This window comes from Limulus polyphemus, unplaced genomic scaffold, assembly GCF_000517525.1.
Source record: "Limulus polyphemus unplaced genomic scaffold, Limulus_polyphemus-2.1.2 Scaffold487, whole genome shotgun sequence".
NCBI lineage: Eukaryota > Metazoa > Arthropoda > Merostomata > Xiphosura > Limulidae > Limulus > Limulus polyphemus.
The window spans coordinates 424441-440573 of NW_013666097.1; the positions used below are offsets into that span (position 1 = coordinate 424441).

Below are 16133 nucleotides of genomic sequence, written 5' to 3' on the forward strand. Positions count from 1 at the left end.
CAATGTTTTAATTGGTATTATGTTTCAGTCTTAGGCCTATGTCAGACAACTGTTAATCTTAAAAACAATGTTTTAATTGGTATTATGTTTCAGTCTCAGGCCTATGTCAGACAACTGTTAATCTTAAAAACAATGTTTTAATGGGTATTATGTTTTGGCCTTAGGCCTGCACCAGTCACAACTGAAATGTTTGTTTTTCTTTATGGAACTTCATCTCTTTTTCTTTTTTGGTTGAAAATATATAAACTATTACAAATTCCCTGTTGTTGTTGTTGATTCAAAACTAGTAAACCTTTATCACGTGATTTAAAGATTTTAAACTATCAGACTATTAATTTAGGGGAATGATAGTTACTATAAGAATACGTCATTTACTGTTCAAGCTTTTTATTTTAGTTGTGTTATTAGTGCTATTGCATTATAAACTGTTTACTATAAACCTGATGAAGTATGATTTACCTTCAGAAATAAAATTTAAAATGTCTCTTTAGACGTGTTTAATATGTTTCCCAGTTTGCCCCTGAAGAAGAAAGGTCCACCTTTCAAAAGTGCTCGGGTTACAGGGTTTTTATCATTTTATATTATGATTTATTGAACCTACATGTTTTCTTGACATCATGGTTGCATAATATATTGATGTTTATTACATTGTGCAAATATTTTTCAGTACTCAGCAGTGGGTGTTGCTGATTGGTTGACCCCTTCTGGTTAACAGTTCAAAATTATGGATGGCTATGTCTGATTCATGGGGTTTTAGTTTATGTACTGCATAACATGCCTTTCAGGAGACTGTCAGATTTGTTATTTGAAAAAGCAGTTTTACAGTTTGTATACATGTGCATCATAAACTGTGTTGTGTTCTGAACATCTTTCAGTGCTTTATTTTTCTGTCACCAGTACAATAACATAAGTTAATAATAGGAAAGCTTGGACATTTTGTGAAGTATCCTAATAATCAAAACAGTAGTCTATGAAGTCAAATATATTTCAGGCTTTTGTTTTTTTTATTTTTGATCAATAAATCAAACTACTCATAAGTAATTTCATGAAGTCAGAAATGCAATCAGAAACCACTGAATTTTTTGACCCAATTTCCATTGGAAAGTAGTTCTTATTATCTGGTAAGATAAGGTATTTAACTGCATTTTATAAATGTAATTGAAACAGTCCTCACTCTTGTTTGTTAAACATTGCATAGATATAACAGGAGTAGATCCGGAACACCTCAGGACCACTTGCTTAGCTATGAAGACACTGAGTCTCTAAATCCTGAAGAAATTTACAATTCATTAAAGATGACCTCAGCAGAAATTCAGAAGTATAGTCTTGACACATATGAGAAAGATTTTAATAGTAAAGATGGAAGGCAGAAGATAAAAGATGCCTGGATAAGAGATTCGGTTTCACAGGACTCTGGTATTAGTCAATCTTCAGTTCCCGATGGAAGGCAAGATTTGGTACAGGACCGCTTGAAATATTTCAGGATGCAGTCTCCTAAATGTTCTCCATTTGAATATTCTCCAACTCATTATAAAGAACAGGTTTTGTATGAAATTGTTACCTAAGTTTATATCAGTATTTTTATATTGAAGGATAATTTATCACTGTTTCTAAGCTTTTAATGTTTCTTTGAAGAATATTAATATTTTTCAAAATTTAGAATTATGTTAATTACATAAGTTAAACCTTAAATTTAAGGTTTTTAATAGTTTATTTTTTATCTCTAGCTGAATTAAATACATCACCAATATCCAAGCATAAAAAGGAAGTTATAAGTAATATCTTACTTCCAATGAACTGTTATAAACCAAGTCAAACACTTTCTTCCTAAACATGGTTCACTTCCAGTACTTTATAACACATATTGTACCTATGATTGGATTACATTTGTAACTTATTTTCAGGTCTTTGAAGATGTTAAAACTCATCCAATGAGGTATTGTTTATAAAGTCTGATATACTTATGAACAGAGCCATTTATCAAAATGATTAGTTTTTTGTGTGTATACATTTCTGGCACTGCATAAGCTGCTACATATATTTCTTATATTGTATTCTATAATAGATGACACAATTTAACATTAGTTTGTAAAAATAATATTTATCACAACTTTGATTCACTTTGATATAACATTTTATTTTACTTAAGTTTTGTAATTGCTTAGATTGTACTGCAAGACTTATAATTTAATTCTGTTAAACAAACTCTTGAAGCTATAAGCCATAAAATTAAAATTTAGTGACTTTCAATTCGTCTACAATATCAACTTGTGAAAATATTAAAAAATTATTAAAAAAATTTTGTTTTTCAACAATGCTATAAAATATTAAGAATTAATTTTTGAGGTCAAATAAGTAAGTAATCAAGGGAAAGATGATTAAGATATTGTTCATATGATGAATCTTTGATAACATTTTTTACCCTTCATGCTTTCTTCTGATGTCACTCATTAATACATATATCTGATCTTTTGTCAGTATGATACGTAAATAATCTTTCATTTTATATCTGATCATCTGTCAGTATATGTAAGTAATCATTCATTTTATATCTGATCATCTGTCAGTATATGTAAATAATCTCTCATTTTATATCTGATCATCTATCAGTATGATATGTAGATAATCTCTCATTTTATATCTGATCATCTGTCAGTATATGTAAATAATCATTCATTTTATATCTGATCATCTGTCAGTATGATATGTAAATAATCTCATTTTATATCTGATCATCCGTCAGTATGATATGTAAATAAATATCTAATATCACTTTTAATATCAATTTGCTGTACTCCAAAGTAGTATCGGCATGGTTCGTTGTTTACAGCTTACCATAAAAACTATGTGGTGCGTATGTAACAGTGCGTTAGACATATCTAGGCAACTTACCATCTTCAATCTCACTTTCATGATTAACACCAGGTTCTACTAGAGCATCTCTATCCACACCATTCTTGCCATCCTAAAAATACAAGTGGTATTAAGTTCTGTGTCTTCTTAAAATGAGTGATTATTTACATATCATACTGACAGATGATCAGATATAAAATCAAAGATTACTTATATACCATACTGACAGATGATCAGATACAAAATGAGAGATCATTTACATATCATACTGACAGATGATCAGATACAAAATGAGAGATCATTTACATATCATACTGACAGATGATCAGATATAAAATGAGAGATTATTTACATATCATACTGACAGATGATCAGATATAAAATGAGATTATGTTCATTTAGCTAATTTTTTATTACAGTTTAACTGTTTAAAGTTAACATTTAATTGGGCAAAGATAAATTATTTTAGGCCACCAAATCTCATTAAGTATCATAGCAAGACTATCAATAAATTTAACACTGCATATTTAACATGGTGCAATATATCTCCCTACAAGAGACTTTAACCACTCTATTAACTGGAAATCCACCAAAATGATATATATAATCAAATATTACAGGAAACAAAGAATTGTTCAAAGCTTTATTATTAAACGTGTACCAAACTTTGACACCTATGAAGACCATTTCAATCTGACCTCTTCCCTAACCATGTTTATCCACAAAAGAATTCTATAGTCAAGTACCACCTAAGCTGTGTGGCCATATTTCTTTCCAGATGACTTTCTGGACTGAAAAGTACACATGAAACTGTTGTGTTAACATTATACTACAAAAGTATAGCTGATTATTTTGATGGTAGTATAGAATAATATCAACTTTGTTGATTATCTTACATTGATAATATATTAACTTTTATTGTATCCTTTAGCTAGTTTTAAGGTTATATGTAATTTCTGGTTCCTGTAAAAATTGAATAAACGTGCTTAATGTTCTATATTTTAAATATTATAACAACCAGTTTTCTTTTTCATGTTGTTTATCTGTGTAAATAAGTTGTTATGAATCTTGTACTTTACAATGTTTTATCAATAATGTGTTTTTTGATTCAAAGTTATATTCTAGTGATTATTTTTATTTAATTAGTATCCATATCACCATTAATGTAATAATTTTAATTTTGTTACTTTGTGAAAGCTGTTAGTTAATTTTATGTATTTTTTTTTATTAGCAACGAATGCCAGCATTTGTGTATTAACATAAATATAAGTGTTATTTCCACAATTTTAATTCTTTTCATTTCCAGATTCTGTTTTTTCAAATATTGTCACAGAACTTAACAATCGCAATACCAGGTATGTTTTGGTAGTTAATGAGTGTTTCAAATCTTCTTTTTTTAAAAACTGTGGTGAATAACTGCACATTTAATAAATGTATCAGATCAATTTTATACAAAATATGTACTATATGTTTTGAAACTACTATAACTCTGATGGCAAAGCTAAAAAGTAGAAGAGTTTTTTTAAATATTTTCTAACCTTTAATTAAATTTTTGGAAGTCCAAATAGGTCAAAATAAAACAGATATTAGCTTTTCATTTGAAAACAAAAATGTTTACATTATTTTGCTTAAAATAAAACTAAATATGATACATTGATACTCGTGTCATTTTAGGGTCAATAGTGATGAGCAAAAGAGCTATACCAAGTAGGAAACTAGCACAGTATTAAGAGATGAAGATCCCATTGTGTAATTAAATGTAATGTGATAAGCAACTTTTAAAACTGCAATGTTTCAGGAGCAGGACATCTTTTAAAAGGCAATGTATGTATATTGCTTAAAGAAGGCCTACTCCTGTGGACTGAAACAGTATAGTTTTTTTCTACTTAAAAGCAATTCTACTATAAAACTGTTTACAATATTAGATTCAAACTAGTTTATTGTTTTCACTATACAATTAATTTGAGTTGAAAACTTGAAACAGCTGAATTTAATGATTAATAGCACAGCAAGATCACACAACATGTCAAAGTTTTTTTTATCAACAGAAATGAACCAAGAAAACATGCACTCACAAGACTCATACGTCTGGTAAAAGAAAACCATCCAGGGTGGGATGACCATTTTAGAAATGTCCTGCGGCTCTTGATCGAGACAGTTGCTGATTCAGATGTAAGAATACAATTTTTTTTTATAAACAGTATCAGTAGATAGCTTTATGATCAAAGAGAAGACAAAATATTTAAACATTAGAGAAATATTCCGCAGTTGTGTAGTTTAGATATTGTGCATGTCCATATAATCTTTAATGCAACTGCACTGGTATAAATCAAGGGGTCTTTATTTTTGCTGTATGACATACTAGTGAGTATCTTTTCATTACCTTTATCTACTAGCTCGTATTAAGCTATGCCAATAAATCAACCATATTTCGTCATATTTCTCAGTTTGTTTAATGGGTGATGGATGGAATCAAAATAAGTATAAAATTTAAAAACTTAAAATTTAATAATATTTGTAACAATTGTTACCATACTAAAATATGTAAGAAAAAAGTTAACTTCTTTCCTGCAAAACTGTATATTCAGGTTCATAAATGTCTAAGATTTTTTATTCTCTTGATGACATTCATACAATATGTTGCATGTGGTGTTCTAGGAAACGGAATTCTTGATTTTTTTTGACATTTCCATTTTGAAATTTATTTAATTTTCAGTATGAATCTGTGTGATGCAAACTGTTGTAATCATATTTTGATTGTAGTTGAAAAAAAGATTTCAATTTACCGTATTGGCCTGCCTATAAGGCAATGATTTTTTATATTAATAATTAGGCTGTAAAATTCATAGTCGGCTTATAATTGCAGCCGGCCACAGGCCCCTTCCCCCTACTCTAGCCTGTCGCATTCCTGGATGTCCAGATAGCATTCGTCTACATGTGCATGCCAGATATTTGCTCAAAGTCATCACTAATTCTTGCAACTAATCCACCTACAGGCTGTCCAGTTATAGTATGGATTTTGCAGACCTAAAAAAAGGACATTATCACACTCAATTTTTCTTTCCCATGGTTTCTGAAAATGGGGGCATCTTATATTCAAAATCACCCTATAATTGGGCCAATACGGTGATTAAAATTTTAGTTTCTTAAAAGTACCACTATAGATCTGTTTATATTTGTGTTTTAGATCGGAGTAGTTGAAAATATGACTTGAGTATTAGAGTAGTAGAATTAATCTTTGAAAAGTAACACAGATGCTGACTTGAACAAAATTATTTTATAGTTAAAGCTATGAACTTATAGAATGATTTTCCTAACAGTGTAGTGATCATAGGCACCAGAGGTGGCGGGCCTAATAGGTCATTACCTGCCCACTTTTTGAAAATGGAAGACTCTTCCTGCTCACTTTTAGCAGCACAAAGGCGAATTTTTTTAATGAATCTTTTAACAATGTATGCTTGAAAATTGTTGTAACTATATGCATTTCCATTTTTGTTTCGTCTATTCACAAGACTCTGTGCAGGCGGAAAGTTTACTTCTACAAAATAAAAATTCCAACAGTAGGCTAAAAGTCAACAGTTAAGGCTAAAATATCTTATTTTTAATTATTTCTTACAAAACAAATGTAAGTAAAGCTTATATCAAAAGAAAATTTAAAATCTCAACACTTTAGTTATGATTTTCTTTTTGAAAACATTTATGGGGTGCATCACACACAATTTTTAAGAAGTGGATGTTATGATGTCACAACTTTTTTTGTGACTCTGACAATATATGATCATGTGATGGACATCTAAGAGTTAGTTCAGGTGTTTACTGTGATAACAGTTATCATATTTGACTTACTCAGGAAATTTTCATTTTGATGGCTCCCAATTATTGTAATCAATTCCAGCTCTTCTGGTTCTAGTTTTATGTATTTGAACTCTAACAAATATCTGTTGAATAAGTTCATAAATAAGGGGAGGTTAATTTTAATTTGATTATAATGTTTAAGCTGGATTTGTATTGAGTAATGGGTGACCTTTATAGGTAGAATTACCTTTTGTTTACCCGGCTCTTTATTCTTTGCAGTAATTCTGTATCGGAATATTAAAAATTGGATTAGTGTAGCATAAGAACTTAAGCTTATTTATCGAGTGTAAAATGAAGTTTTATAATAAATATTAAAAACATGGTAATACCAAAAAAAACTTTAATTATAGACCTTTCTGGATTCTTTTAAATTTCGTCATCAGTTTTAAACCTTCAAACGTCATCAGCTATTGAAAAGAATAAGAAAGAGCCAGGTGACAAAAGATTGTTCTATCTATAAATGTCACCCATTACTCAAAATATCATTGTAAAAAAGAAAACAAATGGATAACAAACCAACATACTGTCTTGAACTTATGAAAATTTTGTAGATTGACTATCATCATCTCACCAATCTGGTTGAAAATTTAACCCTAAAAATCACTGCCAGACTTGAGCTTAACCAGAATGTCAAACTTTAACACACTAATTTCAGTGAGAAAATCTAGTGGCATAAATTCTAATAAGGTCATCTTTTATTTAGGTTAAGATCACTAAAATGTAAAAATGCTTTATCAAAAGGTTTAAGTTTTTGTTTACCTACCTGTAAACTTCATTTCTCAAATTACTTTCTTCCTTTTGAAAATACCTACAGAACTCTTGAACTCTTTCCTAATTTTAACAAAAATAACACATTAAACATAGAGTGCCTCATTAAAGCTAAATTTTAAGATGTGGCATTGTTCTCATTCTATACCTTCGATCCCTTAAAAACCTTTCTTCTCTTACACATGCTGAGCTTTCAGAATTAAGCAAATTTTCCAGTAACTGAAAGTTTGTTGTTTTCCAGCCAGATAAAGGTACAGGTGTCATAATTTCAAACAGATCTGATTATGCCTCCAAAATGAAAGACATTTTATACGAGAATGACTGGCTTAAGTTTACTCTCAAATGTAAGGAAAGGCTCTAATGGACTATAACATTTTAAAAAATTTTTTATACATCTTTGACATTACTTTTGCAGAACTTTACCTTACAGGTTCCCATTCCAACCTTATGTATGGCTTACTGAAAATACATAAAAATAGTTTACTTCTACGTCTTGTTCAATCTACTCTCAGTTCTCGTGCCTGCAAGCTTGCTGAACATCTTGTACCTGTACTCTTAGCTCATTAACTGAGAACGAACTTATTGTTAAAAACTGTTGTTTTGCCTTTGCTCAAGAGATATCTTTTTAAGTGCAAACCAATTTATTATGGCTAACAACACGTATTCACTAACATTGCACTTGAGATAACAATTCAAAGAATTACTGAGCAGCTATTCCCAACCAAAGAACTTGAAGAGTATAATAAGTTGACTGTTAAAGACAATCACTTCATTTATATTAGCAACTTTATGTCCAGATGGATGGAGTGACAATGGGATCATCCCTAGATCTGCATCTTGCAAATATTTTTTTCTCAGTTGTTGTCAGTGTCAGTGGCTGGATAAATGCTTTCTGTATTACAAACAAGAGTATATGTTGTGATACTTTTCTACAACACCATTTATGACAAGAAGTTTGTAGAATACCTAAATTTACTTTTTTTTTGACATCAAACTAAACTATCTCTTTGCCACATGCGTTTACTGTAAAGAAACATTTACTGGATTCTACACTCATTTCATTAGTTTCTTACCAGACTCTCAAATGTAACCTTGTTCTAAATCTCCTTAACAGAGCTTATAATATCTGTTCTGATTACTTTTGTCTTTACTTTGAAATTTTCAAAATTCATAACATATTACAAAGTAAGGGCTCTCCCCTTAATTTTACACTCTACCTCACAAACATGTTTAACAAATAAAATAGAAACAACCAGAAAGCCAAACACTGTCTTGTAATATCTACTAGTCCTTATCACTCCTTTCATGGGTAAACAAAGTTTTAAACTCAAGTCCCACATTCAGAGAATAATCAAAACATATTACATATTAAACTGTGTTTAGTATTTAAGTCAACATTTAGAATTCAAAACATGTTTAAAGCCAAAGACACACTATCCATACCTATGCACTTGTGAGTCGTATATAAATACATTTGTGGTAGCTGTGTAAAGCTACCTATATTGGTAAAACTACACATCACATGGGAATTTCAACTAGAAGTTGATATAAGCTAACTAATCCATCTGAGTCTTGTATCTGATTGCATAGTGAGAATAACATTCACTTCATTCTTCTTAAAAACTTCAAAATTCTTGACTCTGGAAAAACAGGTTATGAATTATTATTATTTTTAAATCTTTTTAATGTTTTCTATGAACAATATTATTAAACACGTGTCTGCTTCATGCTTTATCTTACGTTCAGTTATATTGTTACCATTAAAATATATTGTTTCTAAACTTGATTGTATCAAAAATCTCTCACTTAGTAGCTAATGTTGTTTTCTGCAGTTATAATGTTGTGAATTAACTTTAAAAATTTCACTGCTGTTTGATATAATTTGAAAGAATTCTGAAACATCCATAATTATAGATGTTTTTTTGGTATTACTGTGTTTCTGATATTCATTACAAAATTCTTAAACTTGTAAAAGCTTATGTACATAACATGGATTTATTGTTTGTTGAAACAGGGCTCTGTTCGAGCTCTTGCTATGAGATCACTTTGTGAATTATTAAAAAGACAAGCTCAACGATTCCATGGCTTTGGAGAATTAACAATACTGAAAATCTTGGAAGCTCATAAAGATTCAGAAAAAGAGGTATAATACTTTAAATCAAAATTTTTCATGAAATGTAACTTAATAATACCAAATTTAAGAAAATACAATTTTTATCCATATTTCTAATACCCTAACTTCTCATCTGGTGAATATGTAATTTTTTTTTATATATATATACTAGATCCCCTATTCTAGCCATGCAATGCTGTTAAATTTGGAGGATTCAATATACATTGTTATGCAAATTAAGATTAATTTGTACACATATTTCTTGACTCCAAAGCTGTAAACTTAAGATTGTGACTTGTGCAACAAGAGTAAAGAATAATATATGATGAAAATAATTTTTTATATATAAAATTATTGAGCTGATGAGTTTTATATTCTGAGAATAAAAATAAATAATTATGATTTTAAAACTTATCCAAGTCAGTTAAATGAAATTGGGAATCCAGATCATTATGGGGAAAAAAGTGGGACATCAAAGGAGAAATGGGAATTTTTATGACTTAGAAATTCAATGAAAACACAAGGACAACTTTCATAATATTTGATTTTATGTATTATCATAACTGACATTAGTGATAAAAAGGCCCAGCATGGCCAGGTGGTTAGGGAGCTCGACTCACAATCTGCGGGTCGCTTGGGGGATTCGAATCCCCGTCTCACCAAACATGCTCGCCCTTCTCTCTAGTCTTACACTGCTAAAGTAGGGATGGCTAGCGCAGATAGGCCTCATGTAATATAAAAAAACAAACTTTGTTAGTTTCCCCATGTTTTCAATTTTATTTGGCGGGATTTTCATTGTGCCATAGTTAACTTTAGTTTTTACTGTAATAATCAGTATTCTTCATATTGTAAGTAATTGTTCAGTTAAAGCTAGTTTGATCTTTCTCTAGCCTTCAGTAAGCAACACTTTGATGTGAAGACATTTTCTAAGTTCATGAAATAGAAAAATATTTTGCCAATGTACAGTAGTATAATAAGAAATAATAGAAGGGGAGACCTTTTTAAAAAAAGAATAAGACTTTAAAAAATCTAGTTTATTGATTTTAATATAAGCACATAGGAAATACAAACTTGGAAGAAAAAAATGTGTTTTGAATCTAGAGAGGAATGATAATGATTAGATTATAAAGAAGTTAATATTTTTCAAATGTCAGGTTCAGAGAGCAGCAGAGATATGCTCAGAAATAGCAGCTACAGTGTTACCAGTAGAACTGTGTGTTCGGACACTTTGTCCTATTATAAAAAGTGGAGATTATCCAACCAACCAGGCAGCTATCAAAATGCTTACAAAGGTAAGACAAAATCTCAAAGTTCAAGAAATATTGATCAGACTGAACAACTGGGTTTTGTTTGTTTTGAACAATGTATGTAAAGTAAAACATCACAATACTTGTAATAGAAAATGGTGTAGATTAAATTCAGAGTAAGAATTTTATGAAAAGCCTTTGTATTTGTAGAGAACATCAAATAGAAGTATAGAAGAAATTATTTAGTGAAATAATACATATTGTTTTAAGTGTAATATTGTTGAATTTTCTAGAAACTCTCATTTATGTTTTTGGAGCATTTTAGTAATTTGGCGGGAATGTTTAATAGCCAGTTGTAAAGATGACCTATATTTTGAATTAATTTACATAAAAGTTTGATTCCACTGCATAGAAGCTTGGTTCAGTCACATAGAGAGAGATTATTTCAAAAATACAGACGAAATTTGGTCACATTTTACAAAATTTTTCATACTTCAATAATAGGCTTGTACTTGAATTAAAAAACAAAGAACAAATCATATCCCAGAGTGTTTTTTTAATGTTTTATCAAATCTTAAATAGACAAAGTAAGAACTAGTTCTATTTTAAATTGTTAAAATGATTACAACTCAAAACAAGTAGGGAGTAAGAGAGAAAGTAGCCTTAAAATAGAAATTGTAAGCCAATAGATGTTTGTTTTATGTAGTTGACTGAGCAGCACCAGAAGAATGTAATCTTGCAACTTTTACCTGACATGATGCCTGCACTTGTTCAGGTAAATATTGTAGTTAAATTTGTAAGAAATAATTTTCACACTCATGTGATTTTATGAGTTAAGATAATTTCTGTTAATTGATTATTCGATTTTGATGTTGAAACTTTTATGGATAGCCTATCTAGACTCTTTTATCAAGTGTTTCGTTTCTTCTTCATCTGCATCAGTACAGTCACAAGTTGACATGTTTTTAGCACCTGTATGTAACAGAACATATGGTTGAGCACATCACAAGGTTTAAAGCTAGGTACAAAAGTGTCTGCCAGTGTTTAATTTTAAGCACTAAGTGCCACATAAAATTAGGTTAAGTACTCACTTGTCACACAGAGTAAGTGTTGCATGTTATCGAGTTGATGACCTAAGTATTATAAGGTATTAATTAAAGCTTGTAAATGTAAAGTTTAGTATTGAGACTTAAATTTTTAAGATGTATATATATATACTCAAGTTTACACAGCATAAATACTTATATATCTGTTTGTTACAAATTTTAATCATACATACAGTAGGAAATTAAGCATTAACTTGTGAAAGAGTTCAAAGTTGAGCTTTGACTATCATAGCATATAAAGTTGAGCTTTGACTATCATAGCATATAAAGTTGAGCTTTGACTATCATAGCATATAAAGTTAGGCTTTGACTATCACAGTGTAGAAAGTTAAACATTGACTGTCACAGTGTAGAAAAGTTAAGCAAATGTTAGTCCCAAAGTTTAATAAGCATCTGTTTTTTTACACAGTTAAAAGATAAGCTTTTTTTTTCTTTTTCAAAGTTAATATCTACTTCTCACACAATACAGAGTTAAACATCTCCTTATGCACACATCTTTTATGATAATATGGGAGTGGATCTGGAAAGTACGTAGTTATATATTATAACCATTACTCAAAAACTCAAATTGTGGTTTTGTATTTGCATGTATTAAGAATCTCGTTTTCCATTAATAGTTCTTTTAGTAGAATTCTTCTCTTGTTTCTTCCTTAGGCTTATGATAACACGGAAAGCTCAGTGAGAAAGGCAGCAGTTTTTTGTTTGGTGGCTATTCACAGTGTGGTGGGAGATTCTATGAAACAATATCTTTCTTCACTTAATGGGAGCAAGGTAGAATTTTAATATTGTGTTCTAGAAAGAGGAATTAACATAATTGCTGCTTTAGTTTGGATAACATGTTATCTTAACATGTTTGTTGCCACATAATAAATTAAGTATAAAAAAAATTAAACATTCAAGAGGTGCCGAGGACTATTAGCATGTGTTCCAAACTCATATTCCACAAGGAAATTTGTCTTTGAAACATAATTGTCTGTGACGCACCAGTGTATCACGTGGTCCATAACTAAAAGTCGTGTTGTGACCCACTGATGGGGCACGTGGCAGCGAACATGTTAAAGATATAGGACACTGGTATATGGTGTTTAGAGAAATCTCAGAATTGTTATCTAAATATTTATTTTATTTTGTTATTTGTATTTTGGTAAACTTTACTCCATTATGGGTTAATATTTTGAATTATATAGATGTTTATTATCCTGGATATTAAAAAATAAACAGTTTGAATAAAAAAAATAGCCTTTAAAATTTGATGTACAAATGATGTATTTATTCTCAACTAGATGAAACTGCTAAACCTCTATATCAAACGTCATCAAGGTAGTAGCAGCAGTACTCCAGGATCTCCTGCATCATCAGTGACTTACCAGTAGATGATTCTTCACTCCTAGACTGCATTGTATGGTTCGACAGACTGTGATTACTTGGAATATGTTAGCCACAAATGGTCTAAGAATTTTTCTATTTTGCTTCTCCAAAACAATCTTGCAGAAAGTTTTGAAAGTGAACGTTTCTGTGTGCCAATTACCAGCATAGTGGCCTTTCATTTATTATTTTCTTTAGTTACATAGAAAATTCCCTAATCAGGGTACTCTCTTGGTATGAGAGAAAGCTCAGTCATTCCAAAATGATCGTATAACATTTTAATATTAACTAATGTTTGAGGAAACTGTTGGCTGGGATTTTTTTTTTTTAATTTGCTCACTACTTGAATGTGTAATAAACTGTGGGAAATTACTTGACAATGCTAAACATGTTCTGTGTAGGATAGCTACTATAATTTTATGTGTTTCCTGCTTTTCATTTTTTTTTTAAGGAATGTAGTAGATTTTGATTTTTGACAGCAACAAAAAAGTTATTTAAATGATTTTGTTTTAAAAATTATATTGGACAAAACTACTTCCAAGACATAACTGTATAATTTCAAACAATGAGACAATGTCTTAATCCACATTGTATGCATGATTTTGTTACAGTTACAAAAATAAATAGTTTGCTTACCATCATAATGTATAGTATACAAGCTATGAAAACAAGATATACTGGATCATTTTCTTTACTGTGACAACTTAAGCAGGGATCTAATCAACATACTTATAAATATTTGTTTTTATGAATTAGTATACATTGAACTCATGCTAAATGATGGTGAGATTTTTACTGGAACACTTACAATTGTATTAATGCATATAGCATACTTTTGTGTGTCCTTATAAATATATATATATATATATATATATGTATGTAGCTGCTGTTATTATTTAAATTGTCTTGCAGTATGTGCTGTTAACTATACATGAAAAATTCTTACAGATTCAGTTTTTTGCCACTTCCCTAGTTAGAATGTAAAGATAATTTCCCCAAAAGTTTCTTTTATGAAACACTTAACTTTTGCTCATGAAGCCTTTTCAGACATTAATTTAAATTATAATGACTTTATTAATTTACATATATAATTTTTTCTCATTCAAAATCTTGATATTTTAAACATTTTCTTTTTGATCAGTAAAAGAAAAGAAATTGTTTTTTAATGCCTTTAAATTTAAGACATAGGTTTGTTGTACAATGAAATTAAGTGGAAAAAAGACTACTATACTTTATCTTGATAAATGAAGTTAGTGTCATGATTCCATATAAAAATATTTTAAGATTTGCAGGTCTACATATAAACACTTTGTTGAGGAAGTTAGTATATATGGTTTGAATGATTTGAGTGACTCATGCTTCAACTGTTTAAAACTTTGTGAATCATTAAATTGTTTCTACTTATTACAACTTATAAACATTTATTCATAAGAATGCATCATACAAGAACACTGCATTAATGTCTTTAAAAGAAACATCATTTTTAAAGCACAAGAAATTTTTTAAAGATTTTATTCAGTTAGTACAGAAATATGATGTATTTATTTTAACAATAACTTTCTCTTTCATTTTTTTTTATATCACAGAACTTTAAAACCAATAAGTTTAGGTGATCCAACTTTGAGAATATTCAGAATTGAAAATTACATTACTGCTAAATAGTTTCCAGGATTGAAGTTAGTTTGAGTAACTGGTAATACTCAACCTGGCATTGAGAGTAATTGTAGTGAGTAATAAATATTTCATCTATGTTTATTCTTTCATAACAGTAATTTTAAGCTACATATTGTATATATATAACCATGTATCTTTCACAAAAATCCATCCTACACTTTTAAAATGTATTTAATCACTCCAGCATAAAATAATCATCGTCAAGATGTTTTGGACTGGAAGTGTTTGTTCAAGATACAATCATATGGTTACTAGATTGAGACATCTCATAGAAGCTGAGAAATCTTCATTATTATTTTCAACTTTTATCAAACTCTTGCATTAACACTAATCTCATCTTGTTAAATAACAGCTGAAAGCCTGTTTGTATATGAAGGAAAAGTGCTTTGTTAGACTAACCTGAGGCCAAGTTTTATTATTTTGTTGGAATATTTGCACAAGTTATTGTCCAATAACTGTAGAATGGTCTGCTTGTACTCTACTTTAACATTGCCTTTGTATAGTGTATATTCCATAATTTGAATAAAATTTTGTGGCACATTGCAAATAATCAAAATATATTTTGGGCTCTTGACTTTAATTTTTTAGCTCATAAGCAACAACTTTTATTTAACCTTTGAACAGCTATATAGATTTTTGCACAAAAAGATATGTATTTTCACATATACAAGTACAAACAAGAACACTTTTGAGTTTGATTTGAAATTTTTATTCCCAAATTACAATGAAATCGTATAATGTAAATGAGAGTTTACAAGCCTTTGTTTTAAAGTACTCTGTGGGTGGTGTCATAAAAAGAACAACAAGCAACATAAGCAAGTTACTTTTATAATCTTTTTTTTTTATCTGAAACTATTGTTTTACTCTTCATGTCCAACAGAAATGTCAATTAACACTAGGTGCCATTCAACATGGCATGTATTTAATGTCAGTTACCAAATATTCATTTTAACCTGACATTGCTGAAATAGCAACAGTTTGTTGTAAAGGGGAGTAAATACAACATATAGGGACAGTGAACAAACTGATGTGCATTTCAGAGGTTATGCAAACTGTACAACAGACAGAAGTATTTTTTCTTCACATGAACATCACCTTCTATTCCAACTTGTCAGAGTTCATGTCAAACTGACTTCATCAATTCACCAACAC

The 16133-nt window shown here is 29.7% G+C and overlaps 2 protein-coding genes across 10 annotated transcripts in view; both read left to right on the forward strand.

Moving 5' to 3' along the window:
- The window catches only part of LOC106458567 (CLIP-associating protein 1-A-like), a 199705-nt gene extending 198112 nt beyond the window's left edge, over nucleotides 1-1593 (forward strand). For 5 of the 9 annotated variants that reach the window (XM_022384825.1, XM_022384827.1, XM_022384830.1 and 2 more), the window contains one exon: nucleotides 1199-1593. In XM_022384825.1, the coding sequence (XP_022240533.1) occupies nucleotides 1199-1565 (367 nt within the window). In that variant the 3' untranslated portion in view covers nucleotides 1566-1593. The remainder of the gene's footprint in view (nucleotides 1-1198) is intronic. The other 4 variants (XM_022384828.1, XM_013918085.2, XM_022384832.1 and 1 more) reach the window with 1 other exon arrangement.
- Nucleotides 1594-4135: 2542 nt separating this feature from the next.
- On the forward strand, nucleotides 4136-15541 carry LOC106458571 (CLIP-associating protein 2-like). The gene is made up of 7 exons (XM_013918089.2): nucleotides 4136-4208; nucleotides 4902-5025; nucleotides 9491-9619; nucleotides 10744-10881; nucleotides 11543-11611; nucleotides 12597-12713; nucleotides 13226-15541. Exons 3-7 carry the CDS (start codon nucleotides 9512-9514, stop codon nucleotides 13313-13315), a joined length of 522 nt encoding a protein of 173 aa, XP_013773543.1. The 5' UTR covers nucleotides 4136-4208; nucleotides 4902-5025; nucleotides 9491-9511; the 3' UTR covers nucleotides 13316-15541.
- The last annotated feature ends 592 nt before the right edge of the window (nucleotides 15542-16133 follow it).

Bases quoted from the DNA above. Each gene is read 5' to 3' on its own strand.
- LOC106458571 (XM_013918089.2), top strand. From the start codon at position 9,512: ATGAGATCACTTTGTGAATTATTAAAAAGACAAGCTCAACGATTCCAT. The intron at 9,620-10,743 runs GTATAATACTTT...TTCAAATGTCAG, and splicing joins ATAAAGATTCAGAAAAAGAG to GTTCAGAGAGCAGCAGAGAT. The intron at 12,714-13,225 runs GTAGAATTTTAA...ATTCTCAACTAG, and splicing joins CTTCACTTAATGGGAGCAAG to ATGAAACTGCTAAACCTCTA.